Source organism: Bombina bombina, chromosome 4 (assembly GCF_027579735.1).
Source record: "Bombina bombina isolate aBomBom1 chromosome 4, aBomBom1.pri, whole genome shotgun sequence".
In the NCBI taxonomy this organism is placed as follows: domain Eukaryota; kingdom Metazoa; phylum Chordata; class Amphibia; order Anura; family Bombinatoridae; genus Bombina; species Bombina bombina.
The window spans coordinates 1,129,534,054-1,129,555,294 of NC_069502.1; the positions used below are offsets into that span (position 1 = coordinate 1,129,534,054).

The 21,241-nt window shown below is 36.4% G+C and overlaps 1 protein-coding gene across 1 annotated transcript in view; it reads right to left on the reverse strand.

Annotated features, from left to right (window-relative positions):
- The window catches only part of USH2A (usherin), a 2,188,359-nt gene that overhangs the window by 2,090,502 nt on the left and 76,616 nt on the right, over positions 1-21,241 (reverse strand). The window contains exon 3 of the mRNA XM_053712759.1: positions 257-392. Coding sequence (XP_053568734.1) covers positions 257-392 — 136 coding nt within the window. The remainder of the gene's footprint in view (positions 1-256; positions 393-21,241) is intronic.

Below are 21,241 nucleotides of genomic sequence, written 5' to 3' on the forward strand. Positions count from 1 at the left end.
TCGTATCATGTCCGCTTGCACATTAATAAATTTACCCCTAAGTCTTATTATTGATTATGCAATTGCACTGTATTTAATGATTCTTTAAATGTATTTATGTTTAATATGCAGTCCAGCTGCCCTCTGGACTGCAAATCACTTTTCATTAACAAATTCCAAAACTCCCCATGTACAAATGTTAGATAAAGATTATTTTTTTTCTTTTTGTCTGTGCAAGTGTCTTCTGTTTATTTTGCATTTTTTAAGCTTCACTTACCATTGATGTTTTGTCCAAGTAAGATGATGCTATTATCAGTGATATCAGATATGGAATCACTTAGGTTTCTTGAGACAAATGCAGTCTGGTCTTTCTCTAATCCATTAATAAAAAAATTGATCCTGGTGTAATGCACCTGTAATTGAAAAAAGAAAGTTGCATCATAGTAAGACAAGTTGTTGATATTGGCTAATAAAAATCAAAATACACACACATGTCTGGTAAATTATTGCAAGAATCATTTTATAGTTGTTTTCCACTGGGGGGAAAAAGGTGAAATTAAAAAATTTGAGCTTCTCATTTTAAAGGGGTGGTAAAGTGAAAATTAATCTTTCGGGATTAGGATAGAGCATGCTATTTTAAACAACTTCCCAATTAATTATATTATCAAATTTGTATAAATCATCAATACTAAAAGGATTTAGTTGGTGGTTGGTGGCTGCTTGTATTTTGCATGGGCCCACAACCCACTAGATGTGTTCATTGTTTCTTTTGAGCCTACTTTTCAACAAAATATACCAAGGGAGCAAAGTAAATTTGATTATAGAAATACATTGGAAAATTATATAAAATATTCAAATTTTTATAAAATGTTTGACTATACTGTCCCTTTAAAATAATTGGAGTGTTTCCATTGGTGGTGTTACCTTTCAGATGCAAATCTTTGGCTGGTATAAATTGCTAACAGTTTCCTTCTTTTTTTGTTATCAAGTTTTTATGCTTCCTCATTTCGGGTTACCACTGCATGCACATTTGGTAATAAGCCTAACTGGCTCCCCATTTTAATTTAATTTTACATCCACCAAACTGGTAATTTTTACAGAAAAATTATCATCTTAAATTGTGTTGCTTAGCAACTCTAACAAGGTGTTAACATGGTGTAAGAAAAGTGGTTTTGTACTTGTAATTTTCACTTCTGATCAGTGCAACAATACTAGGCGCACAGAAATATTTTTAAATATGTACTAAACTGATTAATTTGAGTCATACTGTTATGCTTAGTTAACAAAACATTTATATATTTATGAAATATGAATTATTACTTTAATGTATAATATTTATTTATTATTTGAAATATTAGAGATGTACAGCAAGAAAGTTTTGTTCTGCACTATTCACTATTCGTTTAGTTTAAAACGAAATAAATACTGAATTTTAGTTACCTTAATGTTTCAAATCTATCAGTCATATTTTAATTAGATAGAGACGGTAGAAAATGTTAGAGCATTAACGCCCATTATATAAAGATAAAAGCCATAAGCTAAAAAGACTATCGGCCAAAGGGGTGCGTTAGCTACGCATGCTTTTTTTCCCCCACACCTTTTAAACAACGCTGGTATTTAGGGTTCTCTGAAGGGCTGTGTTATGCTCCAAAAAGGGAGCGTAGAGCATAATTTACCGCCACTTCAACTCTAAATACCAGCGGTGCTTACGGACCGCTGGTATTTAGAGCCCCCCAAAATAAAAAAATGCCCTACCCTATTCTAAAATAAAAAGTTTACAGCTCTTTTACCTTACCAGCCCTTAAAAGGGCCTTTTGCGGGGCATGCACCAAAGAATTCTGCTCTTTTGCATTTAAATAAACATACAATACCCCCCAATATTACAACCTACCACCCACATACCCCTAATCTAACCCAAACCCCCCTTAAAAAACCTAACACTAAGCCCCTGAAGATCTTTCTACCTTATCTTCACCACGCCGGGTATCACCGATCCGTCCAGAAGAGGGTCCAAAGTCTTCATCCTATCCGGCAAGAAGAGGTCCAGAAGAAGGTCCGAAGTCTTCATCCTATCCGGCAAGAAGAGGGCATCCAGACCGGTAGACATCTTCATCCAGGCGGCATCTTCTATCTTCTTCCATCCGGCACGGAGCGGGACCATCTTGTAGCAGCCGACGCGGATCCATCGTCTTCTAACGACGTCCTATGTCCGAATGAAGGTTCCTTTAAATGACGTCATCCAAGATGGCGTCCCTCGAATTCCGATTGGCTGATAGGATTCTATAATTAGTTTAGTTGATTTAATTGTAGATAATTGTAGATAGTTTATTTAATTAATTTATTGATAGTGTAGTGTTAGGTTTAATTGTAACTTAGGTTAGGATTTATTTTACAGGTAATTTTGTAATTATTTTAACTAGGTAACTATTAAATAGTTATTAACTATTTAATAGCTATTGTACCTGGTTAAAATCAATACAAAGTTGCCTTTAAAATAAATATTAATCCTAAAATAGCTACAATATAATTATTATTTATATTGTAGCTATATTAGGGTTTATTTTACAGGTAAGTATTTAGCTTTAAATAGGAATAATTTATTTAATAAGATTTATTTTATTTCGTTAGATTTAAATTATATTTAACTTAGGGGGGTGTTAGTGTTAGGGTTAGACTTAGCTTTAGGGGTTAATACATTTATTAGAGTAGCGGCGAGGTCCAATCGGCAGATTAGGGGTTAATACTTGAAGTTAGGTGTTAGCGATGTTATGGAGGGCAGATTAATAAATACTATTTATTATAGGGTTTTTGAGGCGGATTAGGGGTTAATACATTTATTATAGTAGCAGTGAGATCCGGTCGGCAGATTAGGGGTTAAAAAAATTAAATAGAGTGGCGGCGATGTGGGGGGGCCTCGGTTTAGGGGTACATAGGTAGTTTATGGGTGTTAGTGTACTTTAGAGCACAGCAGTTAAGAGCTTTATGAACCAGCGTTAGCCCAGAAAGCTCTTAACTCCTGGCTTTTTTCTGCGGCTGGAGTCTTGTCATTAGATTTCTAACGCTCACTTCAGCCAAGACTCTAAATACCGGCGTTAGAAAGATCCCATTGAAAAGATTGGATACGTAATTGGCGTAAGGGGATCTGCGGTATGGAAAAGTCGCGGCTGGAAAGTGAGCGTTAGACCCTTTCCTGACTGACTCTAAATACCAGCGGCCGGTAAAAACCAGTGTTAGGACCCCCTAACACTGGTTTGGACGGCTAACGCAGAACTCTAAATCTAGGCGTATGAGTACAAGTTATTACTTTATGGCTCCTTTAGCCTTGAATGTAAGTTAAAAAATACAAATGTGTGTACAGAAAGAGAAGCGCTCTACCAGGAATAAACAGCAGCTCAGTAATTTGTTTTATGGAGTGTTACCACCTAGGAGCAACCTCTGTTAGCCCAATTGTACTTTCACAGAGGAGAACTTTCCTAAAATATATCAGTCTGATCCCACATAGCAAGGTCTGTCCAACCCCCAAATACCAGGCAATTCTCCTCTGAACAAGGAACATGACAATCCAAGACAATCCTTTAAGCCTTCTGTGGGCCTCAGCAGTTAGGAGCAGCCATATCCCTCTAAGTACGTTAGGCAAGGTATACATATAACACAACTGGTTTCCCCCATCACCCTTAGGAAGACTTCCACAGGGTCACAATACAAATGTATTCAGAAAGAGAATCACTCTACCAGCTCAGTGTCTTGTTCTATGGTGAGTTGCTACCTAGGAACAGCCTCTTTTAGCCTAATTGTGCTTTTCACAGAGGAGAACATTCCTGAAGTATATCAGTCTGAAATGTTAGGGATGGTTTAGGAGGATTTGCCCTCTGACAAAATATGTATCAAAATATATTTTGTGTCTGGTAGAATGGCTTTATACAGAGATCTACTTTCCTTTCTTTTAATTATTTAAACTGTTTACTGGTACGTGTCACATTCTCTCACATTTCAGTGCATATGTATCCTGTAATATCAGTGGAAAGAAAATTAGAGGTAATTGATTTTTTGTTTCAGTAATTTTTTTTTTTACTTTTGAATACATACTTAAAGGAAAGATTATAGGGTCATGGACGTCAACATTTAACTTTTATGATACAGATAGAGTGTGTAATTAAACAAAATACCTTTTCATTTACTTCTATGAAATCTCATTGTTTCCCTTATTGAAATGTGTTTTCCACAAAAGCATACTAAGGTAGCTCAGGAGCATGCATATATTTTGAGCAACACGTGGCAACAATTGCCTTGATCACATTCTATTGGCTGCAGCTTTTTGGCAAAGTTTTTGTCTTAAAGGCTACTTTCAATGTGATCACAAAAGCGCGTTTTGAGCCCTTTCCTGCACTCGCAGATCTTCAATTAAAGTTCTTTGTGATTACTTTTTCGAGTCACTTTACAGTACTTTTTCAAGGCTAGTTTTACCTTTTTGAACTCAACAACTCTAGGCATTTGATAAGTCATCGAAAGGGAGTCTTTAAAACTATTTCATGGCTATTTGGAAACAGTCTTTTATCTTGCACATGTAAACAAATATCTGAAATGGCAGCAGGAGACATAGTAGAGGTCTATTAACAGACATGGTGCTGATTCATTAAAGTTGAAGTCATTCCTATTGGAGATTCACAGTGGACCAGATACACATTTACATATGAATAAGCATATATACATATGTATATGTGTTGAGTTAATGATATCCTGTACAGAAGTGCATCTGCAGGAAAATTCTCTTCAGGACACCAACATCTACATATGGTATGTTTTTTAATTTTTGTTTTTTTTTTTTGTTTACATATTTGATTGTAAGTCCCACTAGCACTGTTGTGATTGTCACTAACAGTACTTGCATCTTAAAAATCAGGTTAAAAAAGTAATCAAACAAACACCACTTTCAAAACCATGTGATTGCATCTTTTATATTCAATAGTTCAAAGCAAAATCACTTGCACTGTAATATTACTCTATCGTATCGGACACTATTGGTAAAACATGACAAAAGTGTCCAGTGCTCTCCCTCTGATATTACTGATTATCAAGCTAGGAAAAAGCAAATGAGCGGGTTAATGCACTAAACTATTACTTAAAATATTCTAAAACCTTATTGAACAACAATAAAACATAAAAATTAAAAAATAGATAAACCATCCCCAAGAGAAAAACCTTTATTAGGGACCAAAACATGTCACACCAACTTCAAATCCCTGGCCGATCAAGGGAACCTCGGCATCAGGTGGGGATGGGGGTGTATACCCCGTTAACAAACTAGGAGGCACAAACGTGTTTTAGCCCCAATACCAGGCCTTTTGTCAATGTGTATAGCAGCCAAACCTTATCACTGGCTTGAAATTCCCTTATATGATTAATCATATTTTCTTTTTACTTTTTATGTTTTATTGTTGTTCAATCTTTAACTAATAGTTTATTGCATTTATTGCATTAAAACCTCCCTTTTTCTTAATGCATCTGTAAGGATGGGCAGACTTTGCTGCATTTTTCTATCGCTATATGGTCGCTTTTCAACTTTGAAAAGTATTGTTTTCGACATATTTTTTTATAGTTTGTTAAAGCACCATTTCCAAATCGGCGTGAACTTAAAACAAGATTGGAACTACAGGTTTCTATTGAACAGTATTTATAATAGCTTCTTATACTGGATTTTAACATTACTGAAACTGTAAATCATGAACCAGCAGCCTTGCAACATTGTATCTGCCTAAGGAGACACTTAAACAAGATCTCACCACCATGCATGCTGTCTAAACTCAATCACAAGAGTGCATTTTAAAGTGAGTGCACCTACATTATTTGTAAACTGAAATGGGCCTTTGTGACCATGAGAAATAGATTAACAAGAAAAAGAGGTAACATTTTAACTTATTTGCAACTATGCATGCTGAAAGTTTTTTTTTTTTACTTCATTATCCCTTTATTGACAATAATGGCAATTGATGATGTATGATGAATGATGATAATTGATTTTGAGAATTGTTATCATTGTTATAATCACCGTAAAAAGTGTCATCATATTCCATAGGTACTCCAAAATCAACAAGAACTAGCGAACTTCCAAGCATGATGTGAGTAATTTTTATTCAAAGGAGAAAATCAAATTAAAATGAAAAAATATACAGTAGGTCATAAAAGACCAACAGCATAACTGTTGTCTATGTATGCCTTAGTCCAGTGATTTTCAACCAGTGTGCCGTAAGAGATCCTCAGGTGTGCCGCGGCAGACTGACAGGCTCATCATCATTTTAGTTTATTTTTTTTATTTTTTTATTTCATCATCATTTTTTGAGAACAATAAAAAAAATGTGTTTCATTTGTCTCCCACCCTGGTGCTCCTCGCATTCATTTTGGTATTTTCAGTAATCCTATTGGCCTGAGAGACCACAGGGTGGTAGAGCATAGCTGTAGAGCATTGGCTTACTACCCGGAAGCAGACGGAGGAGCAGGGACACGGAACGCTGCAGAGTAGCAGCATCCTGGGACACATACCAAACTCACGAGACCACTGTACACCATGTAGTGATTGACGCTCCAGGGGCAGCCCAAGGGGCCTATGTATCAAAGGTCTTGCGGACCTTTCGGATTAGGTCCACAAGACCTCGCTGAATGCGGAGAGCAATATGCTCTCTGTATTCAGCATTGCACCAGCAGCTCACAAGAGCCAATGGGCCGCCAGCAGGGAGGTGTCAATCAACCCGATCATACTCGATCGGGTTGAATTGTGGCGATTCCTGTCCGCCTGCTCAGAGCAGGCGGACAGTGTTATGGAGCAATGGTCTTTAGACCACTGCTTCATAACTGCTGTTTGTGGCATTTCCAACAAATGGGGGTAGTTACTACATAATCAATAGAAACAAATATTATACAATGAGACAAACATCAGACAATGGTTAGTTAAACAAGATTCTAATCACATCCTGACTTACAAAAGGACAATGCATGACTCACACAATAACAAAAAGGCACTTCACACCTAGACTAGATAACAACAGGGGGTCCCAGCATTAGAGCAGGAGGTTTCAACATTCTGAGTCTCTGAGTCTGTGGGGGGGGGTTGCAGCAGACAATGCTGGATTGGGCTGTCACATTATACTCCAACAAAACACAGGAATCTTCAAGGCCCTTCAGTTCTTAGAGTCTCTGGAAATTTGTGGAAACGGGGTAAACCTGAATCCAGGGTAAAAGTACCCCAAATGTACCCTGGACACCCGCCTCCCAAATCATAGAATCCCCTCAAGTTCCAGGCTCCATAGTCAGTGGGGAGGAGGCTGGCCTGCATTCCTCTCCAAGTACAAAAGTAACGGAAGCTTCCATTACATATATGTATATATATATATATATATATATATATATATATATATATATATATACCCTGTTCCACATATAATCTTGTGCTCCACAGATAACACTTTTCCCAGTGTGTGTGTGTGTGGGGGGTTTCCAGTGCGGGGGTGTCCCTCTTTCAAATTTCAAAATATTCGGAGGTATGTGACAGGCTCATCAGGCAGACAGGCAAGCATCATTTACAACCATGACACATTGACATTCATTCACAAACAATCATTATGATTGTTAGTGAATGAATGTCAATATGTCATGTATAGTTTGTAGGAGGCATGGCATGACAGCACAGTACAGTATGTGTGTGTGTATGTATGTATGTATGCATATATATATATATATATATATATATATATATAGGACACACACCCATATATATACAGTATATATATATATATATATATGTGTGTGTGTGTGTATTTATATATATATATATATATATATATATATATATATATATAGAGAGAGAGAGAGAGAGAGAGAGAGAGAGAGAGAGAGGAGACACACACACATATATATGTATATGTATATGTGTATAAATATATATATATATGTTAGTGTGTGTCTTGATAATATATAGGGCTGGTGTTATATTTTTTCCAGGGCTGTTTTTTATTCCCAGTACGGCCCTGCCTTCTTACTTAAGTGCACTCCTGAAGCGGAACAGAAGCTGGTAGCTGCTGCTACCCTACGTACTCATCCAGAAACACAGGGACTCTCTCAACTCCCACAAAGTTCTCCTACAACAGGATGGATAAGTACTTAAAAAGAAAAAATGCAGACTCTAAGCTAGGCCCTGGAAATAATTCAAAAGAAGAGCCTGGTGTGAGTGGTGAACAAAAAAAAGCAAAATCGGTGAGCTCAAGGCAATACAATGAAAGTTATCTTTTGTTTGGATTTACTTTCACCGGGTATCTGACTGCACCAACACCTTTATGCTTGGTGTGTGGGGAAAAGCTATCCAACCATGCCATGGTCCCAAGAAAGATTGAACGCCATCTCCAAACAAAACACCCGTCACTTCAAAACAAGAACACAGACTATTTTGTTCACCTGCGTAAACACAATGAGAAGCAGGCAATTTTAATGAAAAACAATGCAAAGGTGTCCGAGAGAGCTCTCAAAGCTAGCTACTTAGTAGCTGAACTCGTAGCCAAATCAAAAAAGCCACACACTATAGCAGAGACATTAATACAACCTGCCTGTAAAGCCATTGTGGCCAAGATGCTTAGCCCTGACGTGGTTAAAGAAGAAGCCAAAGTCCCACTCTCAGATAACACAATTGCTCGACGTATTGATGATATGTCTGCTGATATTGAAAGTGTTGTTTTGGAAAAGATACGCATCAGTGGGAAATTTGCACTGCAACTTGATGAGTCTGTGGACATGTTCAACTCTTGGCCAATGTGTGCTTTTTTGATGAAGACGGGCTTCATTAGCAGAGTGAAAGAGAAACACCCAGATGTTATTGTTGCACACTGTTTTTTGCACCGCAGGACTTTACCAGCAGACCTAGCTTCTGTGTTGGATGATGTCGTGCACATGGTAAACTTCATAAAGTCAAGGCCTCTGAAAAGCCACATATTTGCATCATTGAGTGAAGAAATGGGTGCAGAGCATAAAGCTTTATTGCTCCATACGGAGGTCTGATGGTTGTCATGCGGCAAAGTGCTGGCCCATGTTTATGAGCTACGGGAGGAATTAAGAGTGGTGTGCAAGGTTGGCATACTTGGCAGATATGTTTCAGCATCTGAATTAACTGAACACATGAATGCAAGGCCGAAATGAAAACCTGCTCACAAGCACAGATAAAATTATCGGATTCCATTCAAAGCTGAACCTCTGGCGACAACATCGGGAAAGTGACAATATATCTGACAATAAGGGAAAAGAGATATTCCCGTTTCCAAACGTTAATTAAGTCACCTTCTATGTTGAAAACATTATGTCTCCTGGTTTTTAACTTGAATATCCAAAAAGCTTCTCTATAAAAAAAAGTTTAGTGGTCCTATTCCCACCTCTCAATGACATACAAACACACTCAATGACATACAAACACACTCAATGACATACAAACACACTCAATGACATACACACTCAATGACATACAAACACACTCAATGACATACAAACACACTCAATGACATACAAACACACTCAATGACATACAAACACACTCAATGACATACAAACACACTCAATGACAGAAGTGACATCTTGAATATGTTTAAAGATAAAATGCCTTGCATGGTCAGAGCACTCTGTTCCTTGATTAATATTATTCAAGTGTTCCCTGATATGTGTACGTACCTCCCTAGTAGTATAGCCAATGGGGCCTATCTATCAAGCTCCGAAAGGAGCTTGACGGCCCGTGTTTCTGGTGAGTCTTTAGACTCGCCAGAAACAGCAGTTATGAAGCAGCGGTCACAAAGACTGCTACTCCATAACCCTGTCCGCCTGCTCTGAGCAGGCGGACAGGAATCGCAACAATTCAACCTGATCAAGTACAATCGGGTTGATTGACAGCTCCATGCTGCGGCCCATTGGCCGAGAGTCTGCAGGGGGTGGCGTTTCACCAGCAGCTCTTGTGAGATGCTGGTGCAATGTTAAATGCGGAGAGCGTATTGCTCTCCGCATTCAGCGATGTCTTGCGGACCTGATCCGCACTGTCGGAAAATCAGGTCCGCAAGACATTTCTTAAATATGCCTCTATATATTGTTTCTCACATAGGGAGCATTCTACCAAATACACCACAAATGGTGTGCAACAGATTTTACAAGTGGTTAAATCATAACATTTCTGTGTAATCCTAGATTGAAAATTACTGGTAACCCATCAACTGACTTCAAGCTATACATTTGGTAAAATGGCACTGGTTTTAAAAACATAGAAACATTTTAATGGAAGATAAGAACTATGGGCCCAACAAGTGTGCCTATATTACCTATAAAGTATAAAGGGACAGTAAATTCAAAATTAAGCTTTCACATTGCGCATAGAGCATGCCATTTTAAACAACTTACTTTCCAATTTACTTATGTTATCTACTTGCTTTATTCTCTTAGTTTCCTATATTGAAAAGCATACAGAGGTAGGCTCAGGAGCAGTAATGCACTGCTGGTAGCTATCTTCTGATTGGAGGTTATACATTTATGCCTCTTGTGATTGGCTCACCTGATGTGTTCAGCTAGCTCCCAGATGTACACATTAAATGTTGATGCTCCTTCAACAAAGGATGCCAAGGAAACAAATTAAATTTTATAATAGAAGACAACTGATAATTCGTTTAAAATTGCATGATCTACCTGAATCATGAAAGAAAACATGTGGGTTTCACGTCCCTTTAATTAGTGCGTAAGATCACATTATGCTTATCCCTGACATTCCTGAAGCTCATCGCAGTGTTTGTGTTTACCAAATCTAATACGACAGAGTACAATAGTTAGTTAAATCACTGCACAACAATGCAACACCTGAGACATATCCAAACTTCTGTTCAATATCCTCCTTTTCCTGATTTCACTCATCAAATGAAATATTCTGTTCTTAGATTCCACTAATGTTTACTGGGAGCAATTTCAGTAGCAAATAACAAAAAACACAATATTAGTTTAAGTTTGAATAAAAATGCCAAATAAATAGTGCTCTCTAACAATACATACGGGCTAGATTACAAGTAGAGCGCTAATATATTGCGCGCCTGCAAACTGGCAAATGCGTCTGTTTGTGGGCATGCAATAAAAAACCAGACCGCTGGTTAATTTCCTAATTTTATAATAACCAGTCAGCTGGTTAATTTTATAAATGTGCAATAACCAGACCGCTGGTTAATTTTATAAATGTCCCCCAATTGCCCCCAAAATACAGTGTAATGATCTTTTTTAAAAATAAAAAATAGTAGCATTTTCTTTATAAAAAAAACCCTGCACTATACAGTTATAAAGGGTTAAAAGTGTTGGTGTGGGGTATTAGAAAAAAAAACAACACTGAAAGTGCCTTTCTATAGCGGTCTATGGGAACTGTGTGTTCCCTGTAAATATACAGTATATGCTTATATACATACTGTATATATTTATGTCTTAATATGTGTATATATACATATTAACACGTAAATATATATGTATATATTCATATACATATATATTTATATTTGCTGCCTATTGCTGCACAACTTACCCCCTTTTTACTGCACTAGTTCTCATGCCGTAAGAACGAGGATCCCATTGGAGCCTATGGAAGCGCATTCTATTGAGCGCAAAGCTTCCATGCAATGCAAACGAGAGGTTGCGTTCACATTGCGGGTTACATAAAATACCAGCACACAATTGCATGCGCTGGTATTACGAGTGGAGCGTAAATATCACGCTCGCGAGAACACAATTTTATGTTCCACTCGTAATCTGGGTCAATATGCGCGGGGGGTGGGGCGCTAAAAGATCCTCCGAATGGAGGGTCTAAAAGCTGAAAAGTGGGATCTAGCAGCCACTCGTAATCTGGGCCACAGTTGGTAATAGAGTTTATTTTTCTGAACTTGCAAATTTACTGTAATCATAGAAAGCAAACAACTGCATCAATTGGAAAAAAATATGTCTATTAGAGATAAATTTGTCTTTGGCATTTTATATTCAGATGAGCGGAATATCTTGATTTTTTTTTTTTTTTTAAATCATAGCATAAATATCTAACGTTTGACTATTTAAGTACAATTGCTTGTATATTATTTATCATGAAAACAAACTTGAATTGCATTTTATTCAGAGGCAAAATGATTGTCATCAGGGCCTCAGGTACTGAGATGTAGGATAAAGAACAGAAATATTTTTATGAAGAGGCACAAAATTGCCCTTGAGAATTGTTATGTCTCTGGCAGATAATGCTTTTTAATATCATTTTCAGGTAACTATTGCTTACAATTTCAGTAAATAGTGCATTTTCAAAACTGTAAAGTGATGGCAGAACACAGACAAATTAAGTCTATAACAATAAATATATTACTTACCAATATTTGTTAAGAATTTAACTATTTACTTCCTGCCCTTTTAATGATTTCCATTTTTTTCTCATTGCATAAACTATACGCAAGGAAACTAGGCTGAATTTCATTGCAGAAGCTTTTAAACATAACAGGCGCGGATGAAATTACATTTTTGTATTATTTTTTTTACAGCCTGTTACTGTCATTCAGTTCCTGACTCTTATCATTATAAAAGATACAGCCCATCCCAGTGTGTTAGTTGTACAATTATCTCATGTTTTACAACATCTTTGTACAACATGCAGACGTATGAAACATAACTCATGAAAAGTTCTCAACGGTATTAATGCATAAAAAAAAATGTAGTTCTATCTCCACTGTCGTTTCCTCAGCCAAAAGCTGACGAAGAGCCAATTTTCCTTTATCATATTAGGACAGCCATGAGACTAACACATTTATTTTAGTCAGCTACACTAAAGATACCATTACCAATCTAACATATACATGGTTTATATCAGCAGTATTCTCAGAGTATGAGGGAGCAAACAATATATTAACGCTAGCATGACAGTTTATTTAAGAAAAGAAAATTGTCTCGGTAGAGGGACAGAAGTTCGAAATGTATAGCTAAGGCTGGGTGTCAGTAGTCTAATAAAACAAATGATTCTTATGAAGCGTTCTTTATAGCAGGTAACAGTCTTGTGATAGACCTGTCATATCATTCAAATAAAAATGTTGTTTTACAAGTTTAATATACCTTCTTTTTTTTCCTCAGAATGAAACAATGCTCCCCAAAAATAATAAAATCCACATTCTGTTTTTTTCTTTTATTAACTTATCACAATTACTACACAGAGGGACTTTATTGAAATGTTTAGCCAATGTTGGTATATAAGAGCTACTATAGATTTCAAATAAAGAAAATATATTTGTATTGTAAAAAGAACTTAAGATATATAGTAACATGCACTTTATTCATAATAGTGACATTTATATAAATATTGCTAAACATTGAAGGTTAGTTTGGAATATAATTTTTCCTATGGGACAAACAATTGTGCATAAAACACTGCCCATGACACATATGCTGATTATTGTGAGATACGCATAGGTAAAAATGGACCTAGGCTAGATTTAAAAAACAAAATACAATATTTAACCACTTTGTCAGGATGTGTGTGTGTATATATCCAACTTCCTTTATACATATCCAGATAGTCTGGTAAGGGAACAGATCTTTAGAGCAGTGTTTTTCAACCAGTGTGCCGTGGCACACTAGTGTGCCGTGAGAGATCCTCAGGTGTGCCACGGCAGACTGACAACAGTGTGACATATTTTTTAAACTTTGCTTGTTTTTTACTCCCAGTGCAGGGGTAGTTTGTAGGAGGCATGGCATAACAGCACAATACATACAGTATGTGTGTGTTTGTGTGTATATATATATGCTGTATTAGGCTACAATTTGTGATTTTTTTAAAATTTTGGGATGGTGGTGTGCCACAGGATTTTTTAATGTAAAAAAGTGTGCCACGGCAAAAAAAAGGTTAAAAATCACTGCTTTAGAGGACCCTGCTTGTTTCTCACCACCCTGGTTGCAGTGTTTGTGCAAGTAGCAAGCCGTGTCCTTGCCTTATTTTAGGCTACACCATCACCGCTCCATGACCAATTTATCTAAAGCACCCCTGCTTTAGATACATTTTTCATAAATAAAGTGTAAATTTCAATCAGTGGCTCTCATTTCAATGCATCAGACATCTAAAACACACAAAACAATGTAATGGTAGTTCTGGTGATTCTTTTGTTTTTTTTCACTTTGCAGTTCCAATCCATTAGAAGTGCTGATAATTAAATAAGTAAAACTGCTCATTATAGTAAATGACAGTACACTCTAAAGACACATGAAAGCCCACATACATTGTAATGATTCAAATTGATTGTGAAATTGTAAATATTTTTAAAAATACTTTCCAGTTTACTTCTATTATCACATTTGTGTTCTTCTCTTGATGTCCTTTGTTGAAGAGCATACACAGGTAGGCTCAGGAGTGTTCAAGCATCTTGTACACTTAACAACATCAGTGTTTGCAAGAATGTATATCGCAAACACTGCTACCATACAGGAAAGTAATTAGGGGTGGGCTATGAAAAAACGCCTGCTGCAAACAGGGTGTTAATGTATTTAAAAAAATGTTACACCCAGTTTGTTATTTTATTGCTAGACAGCCGAAAAATCATTTAGTTGTTTACGTTTACTGTTCCTTTAAAAGGATGATTTTAGCTATATTTCTAACTTTTTATTAATTAAAAATAGCTTTGTTTAATAATAATAATGGAATGAGTGTGTACAAAAAATGAAACTTTCAGAGGAAATCTGTGCAACAGCTAATACTGTATGTGCTGCTCAAAACAGGCAAGATGGATTTTCAAAAAAAACTAATGGCCAGATTACAAGTGGAGTGCTAATTAATCTTCCTGCTCGAGCCTTAATTGCGCTAGAAGTTCGGCTTTTTGCGCTCGTCGGGTTGCGCAGGTACTGTGAGTTGCTCTAACCCGATGAGCGCAAAAAGCTGAACTTAAAAGATTGTGCGCGTTCACGTATTCCCCTATAGAAGTCAATAGAACAAAAAAAGACGGTGCACAAACCCGATTGCATATTTTCATGTGCGCTAACGCGACATAAACATATAAATATTTCACATTCCAATGTTCTTCACATACAGGAATATGTTCTTTTAATTAATAAATATATATATATATATATATATATATATACATATACATATATATATATATATATATATATATATAAAATTGTGTTTTGGTACAATAAATATATATATATATATATATATATATATATATAGATGATTATATATAGGTATAGATATATACAGATATATATAGGAATATCTATTTATAAATACATAGAACATATTCTGCTATGTGCAGAACATTGGAATGTGAACTATTTGCATTAAATACACAGCATAACAATTAAATATGAATATTGCATAAATATGTTTTTACATGTTTTCCTTTACTTAACTGCAAAGGGCTCCAACGCACTCATATATAGGTCTATATATGTGTATTTATGTGTTTATATTTGTATATATGTCTGCAAATATATATATATATATATATATATATATATATATATATATACATACAAATACATAAATACATATGTAGACATATATATATATATATATATATATATAATATTTTTTTACATAATTGTTATTAGATGGTGTTATTATGAGTGTACGTGTACTTTGTAATGTATTTTTGATGTGTTTTGTGACACTTTTTATTGTGAAATAGTAAACTAGAGCTCTGTGGACGCGATAATCAGTCTAGTGCAAATCCTGATTGCACTCAAGCGATTGCGTTTTCTTTCAACTCGTAATACCAGCGGTAAACCCAATGAGTGCAAACACCCACGATAAACCCCTTATCGCTTGCACACAAACGTTAGCGCTCCACTACTACAAAATTCCTGCAATGTGTTGATGGACATATTTTCTAATAGATTGGAATACTGCAGTGAAATTGGTTTCATCCAAAACATAGGGACAGGGCCGGTGCAAGGATTTTTGGTTACACAGGCGAAGACACATTTTGCACCCCCCCCAAAAAAAATAAAGGTTTTAGAAAAGCTAATTATACAACATGTTATTGCTAGACAGCATCTCACAGAGCCACACAACTGCACATCATGTCACATGTGTTACACCTATATAGTATGATTTAACTAGGAAGTGGAGTGCAATATGTATGGACAGGCAGCACAACACTGCACAGCACCACATGACTTGACAGATTGACACACTATGATGAACAACAGAACAACATGGGGTCTATAGATAGCACATTTCTACAACAAGGTAGAAAACATGTCACAGTTTACAGGTAACAGCTACACAAATAGGAACATAATTACATACATTTTTACATAGCTGTACAATTTGGCACTGCTAGCAAGGTGAGTTACACAACTGCACAAAATGCCACTACACACCTTACACAGCTGTATAGCATGACCAGTGGTGGCGGGGGACATTTTGAGTTAGTGGGGCACCTAGACTCCTAACGGACTTAACTCTGAATGTGATATCCCACCCCATATCTATAATATGGACTACACAAAAAATAAACACATTCCATTGTACATGTGCACACACTAACACTCACATAGGCACAAACATACACAAGAACATGAACACACATTATCACACGCAGTCACAAAAAGAGACACACTCAGATTCTTACTATCACACAGACATACTCATGCACACAACCATACATGCTCACACACAGACATGGTCACACACGCATGTGCAGGTGATTTGGCCATATGTAGTACACTAGCTTTCAGTGGTGTTTTAAAGAATTATTGAATGTTTTACAATAAGGAAGTTGGTTTCTTATTCAAGTTATTTTTTTAGCAAAAGGGGCCTAGCAGAGAAAATGCATGTCCCTCTTTGATGTTTAATGTACTTTTAAGAAATCCAGTTCCATAAGGGTGGATAATAGCCATCTCCTAATAAGTCTGTGACACTGGGAGATATATATGGGGCTGTAACTTTGAAAGCATAGTGTTTTGAAAAACTTGGAAATAAACTGAGGGAGAATTCCTTACACTGCACTAAACACAAGTTACGTTCTCCATGCAATCTATAAAATGCAGTCAGTGACTGCATAATGCAAACATATCCTTTATTTATAAAATGGAAAGACCCTCATTGTACCTGTATGTATCAGATTTCCAAATAAAGGCTTTGTAGTACTATGAATTAATGGCAACTTTATATGGAAAGCAAGGGTTAAATAACAATAAACTGCTAATTTTTTTGTTTCTTTTTCCCCTCCGTGAAGTGTTGATTGACAGCACAATAAGCAGGAAAAGTGGTGGGGACAGTAAAGGCATAACTAAAAGATAAGGCAGTAAAGCAGCAGCAGTCCTGGCCAATACCACAACCAGTCTTGCTGCAATACTTTGAGGTCATGAAAAAAAATAAAAATGCTTCACTGATTTTGCTCCCTTACAATGAATGAAACACCAGGTTTTCCAGCTAGGCAAGTTTGCACAAGTGTTATCCAAATTCTAATCAGAAGCATTTCTGATTTAGTTGGGGTGACTATGATAACAAGGTGCCTGTCTCAAAACATTTTAGAACCGCTGCAGTGCTATGTCATATATATGCCAGTGCTCACCATTTTCCTACTGACTCTAAGAAATTAATATTAGCGTTAGCGGGCACATATACAATCTGCCCCCTGGTCACTCAGTCAGTCCTCTTCCATTCACGCTAGTAGGTACCTCCTACCTCTCCTGTACTTCACTGTCTATAAAGCCTGTCTGTTTTGCTGACTTGCGCCATCACACACTGAACCCCTAAAGTTTTTTTTATATAAAAAAGGGCCCCACTCCCAATAAAACATTTTTTTAGTTTTAGCTTCAAGCAGTGATCAAGTGCGCAACTGCACGAAACATGTCTGCATGTGGTTCAGATCACTGACACTGTGTTTTTACATTAAGTGCTTTATTACAGTCGTGTGTAGGCTGTCATGTTTTTACTTTTGATACTACAATAAAGGAAGTTTTACTTTTCTTTGGAGAGAGATTTTTTGCGCTACAAGTGGGGACAATCCATTGGAACATGTATATATATATATATATATATATATATATATATAAATATATAATTATATATATATATACAGTATATATACATATATATATACATTCATACCGTTGCAAGAAAAAGTTTGTGAACCCTTTAGAATTACCAAGACATCTGCATTGAGATCTAAAAGATGCTGCTCCAAGGTGGTGACTGAGCCTTGTTCCTTTATTGTTGAGCGCTTCTCTCTCTCTTTTTATATTTGTTTTATTACCCAGAGGAAAGTCTCTCTAACGGGGGGAAGCCAGATGTGGAACTCCTTTCCAATGTGCCTAGAGGGATATGACTCCACATTAATGACAAAGCCCATAGAAGGTCGAAACTATAATCTGGGGTTGACATGGTCCATGTTCAGAGAGAGGATTGCCTGGTATTTCAGGGATGGCCTGTCCTTTTTAGGTGGGATCAAACCGGTATACTTCCAGAAAGTACTCCTCTGTGAAAGGCATAATTGGGCTAAAAGAGTCTGCTCCCAGATGGTGGCCTGTCAAAGAATAAGCTACTGAGCTGTTGTTTGTTCCTGGTTGAGTATGCAAAAACCTATATAACACCATCAAAAATGTTTTAGATTATATATTATATATGTATTATATTTTAAATATACTTTTATCTAAATGATCACATTGTAAAATTTAGATTATCATATTTGCTTGCTAAGTAACCATGGTCACTCTTGTGGGTCTTTTAACATTTGGGTCCTTTATGAGGACTTTAAAATAATGCTTTTATTAACCTGTCTGTTATGCCTTAGGAACTCACCTTTGTTTTTTAGCTGAGAAACACATGCATGCATGATTAAGGGACTGTGATCCCGTAATGTTGCATACCTATCCATTTGTATGCTTCAATAAAGGATATATTTGAGGATTATATGGTGCTGTGGTGCATTTTCTTTGACTCCTGTCCCTTGAAGATTCGCAAACCATAACTGATACAGTCAACATCACTTAAACACACTGGTTTGATCACAGCCTAAAGATACTCTCATACTATTGTTTATATTAAACTTTTTAGAATATTTTTATAGAGTGATTAGTGTGCCCCCTAGGCCTAGTTGAGATTGCTACTTTTATGCTATAAATCAATTGTAAACATATCAATGAATATCTTGAGCTACCAAATAACCTTTATATTTGTCATTTTTGCTTCAAATAGCAAATTACTATCTTAATAGCAAGAACTTAAACACATTCTCATGAGGTTTTCAATACAAAACTAATTCCCAGAAGACTTTTATTGGCAGAAGCAATTTGGAATTGTTATCACTCAAAAACACACAGTCATTCCAAGTGGCGCACTAATGTTAGCGTGCACTATATTGAAATATTGTGCCTGCGCTAACTTGCAATCATATTAAAAGTGGAAAGTAAAACGCGACCGCAAATGCACAAACTAAATTTGCGCTGAAGTCCTCGCGTAAAGGGTTAGAGCTAGAAAAAAGTTGCACCTAACAAAACGTATATACATTAAAATAAAGTGTTACACTCATATATACACTATCAAATAAAAATGAATTGTATAATTATATAAAAATATTATTATAAGGGTTAAAAGGTATTCGGTATATGACAAGATATTTGAATGGAAAGGTCTATATTGTTTACATACTTATACATATATGGCCAAAAAGATTGGCACCACTGCATCTCTATCAGATAATGCATCACTTCACCCAGAAAACTGTTGCAATTACAAATGTTTAGGCATGCTCATGTTTATTTATTTTGTTTGTATTAGTGTGACACAAAAGTCGGGGAAGAAACCCAAATCTGACACATTCCCCGCAAAACTCTAAAAACTGACTGGACAAAATTATTGACACCTTCTCAAAATTGTAAGAAATAATTGCCTTCCAAGTTTGTGATGCTCCTGTAATTTGTAATTAAACTCGCTTGATATCAATTAACAGGTGCTGACAATATAGAAATCACACCAGCAACCAGTTAAAATGGTCCAAAATTGACTCAACCTTTCTGTCATATGTCTCTGTGTGCCATACTGAGCATGGAGAAGAGAAAGAGCAGCAAAAAATTGTCTGATGATTTGAAAACAAAAATTGTGGAAAAGCATGGACATGTCCATCTCCAGAGATCTTAATGTTCCTGTGTCCACTGTGTACAACGTGGACAAAAGAGAAAAAATTATCAAAGATTGCAATGAAGGATTGTTCGAATGGTGGAATAAGAACCTCAATGAACTTCCAGACAAATTCAAGCTGACCTTCAGGCACATGATACAAATCTGTCAGCTTGCACTATATGTCGCCATCTGAATGAAAAGAGACGCTATGGTAGGAGACCCCACTGCTGACACAGAAACATAAAAAAATCAGATTGGAGTTTGCCAAAACTTACCTGAGGAAGCCTTTTGGGAGAATGTGCTGTGGACAGACAAAACAGAATTACAACTTTTTGGTAAAGCCCATCATTCTACTGTTTTCATAAAAATAAATGAGGCTTTTAAAGAAAAGAATACAGTCCCTACAGTCAAACATGGTGCAGTTTCACTTATTTTTTGGAGTTGCTTTGCTGCTTCAGGCACTGGATGTCTTGGCAGTGTGCATGGCATTATGAAGTCTGAAGACTACAAAAGAATTCTGTGGTGCAAAGTAGGGCCCAGTGTCAGAAAGTTGGGTCTCCGTCAGAGGTCATGGCAGGACAATGACCCAAAGCACACATCAAAAAGCACCCAGAAATGGTTTAAGACAAAGCGCTGGAAAGTACTAAACTGGCCAGCAGGAGTCCAAATCTAAATCACATAGAGCACCTGTGGAGAGATCTCAAAACAGCAGCAGGGAAAAGGAACCCTTCCAATCTGAGAGACCAGAAGCAGTTGGCGAAAGAAGAGTGGTCCAAAATTCCAGTAGAGAGTTGTAAGAAACTTGTTGATGGTTACAGGAAGCGATTCATTTCAGTTATTTTTTCCAAGGGGTGTGCTACCAAATATTAAATTGAGGGTGCAAACAATTTTGTCCAGTCCATTTTTGGAGATTTGCCCGGAATGTGTCAGATTTGGCTTTTTTTCTCCACTTTTTTGTGTCATACAAATGCAAACAAAATAAATAAACCCGAGAATACCTAAACATTTGTAATTGCAAACATTTTCTGGCCGAAGTGGTGCATTATCTGAGAGAAATGCAGGGGTGCCAATATTTTTGGCCTTGACTGCATGTGTAGCATGTTTGTATACATATATATATATATATATATA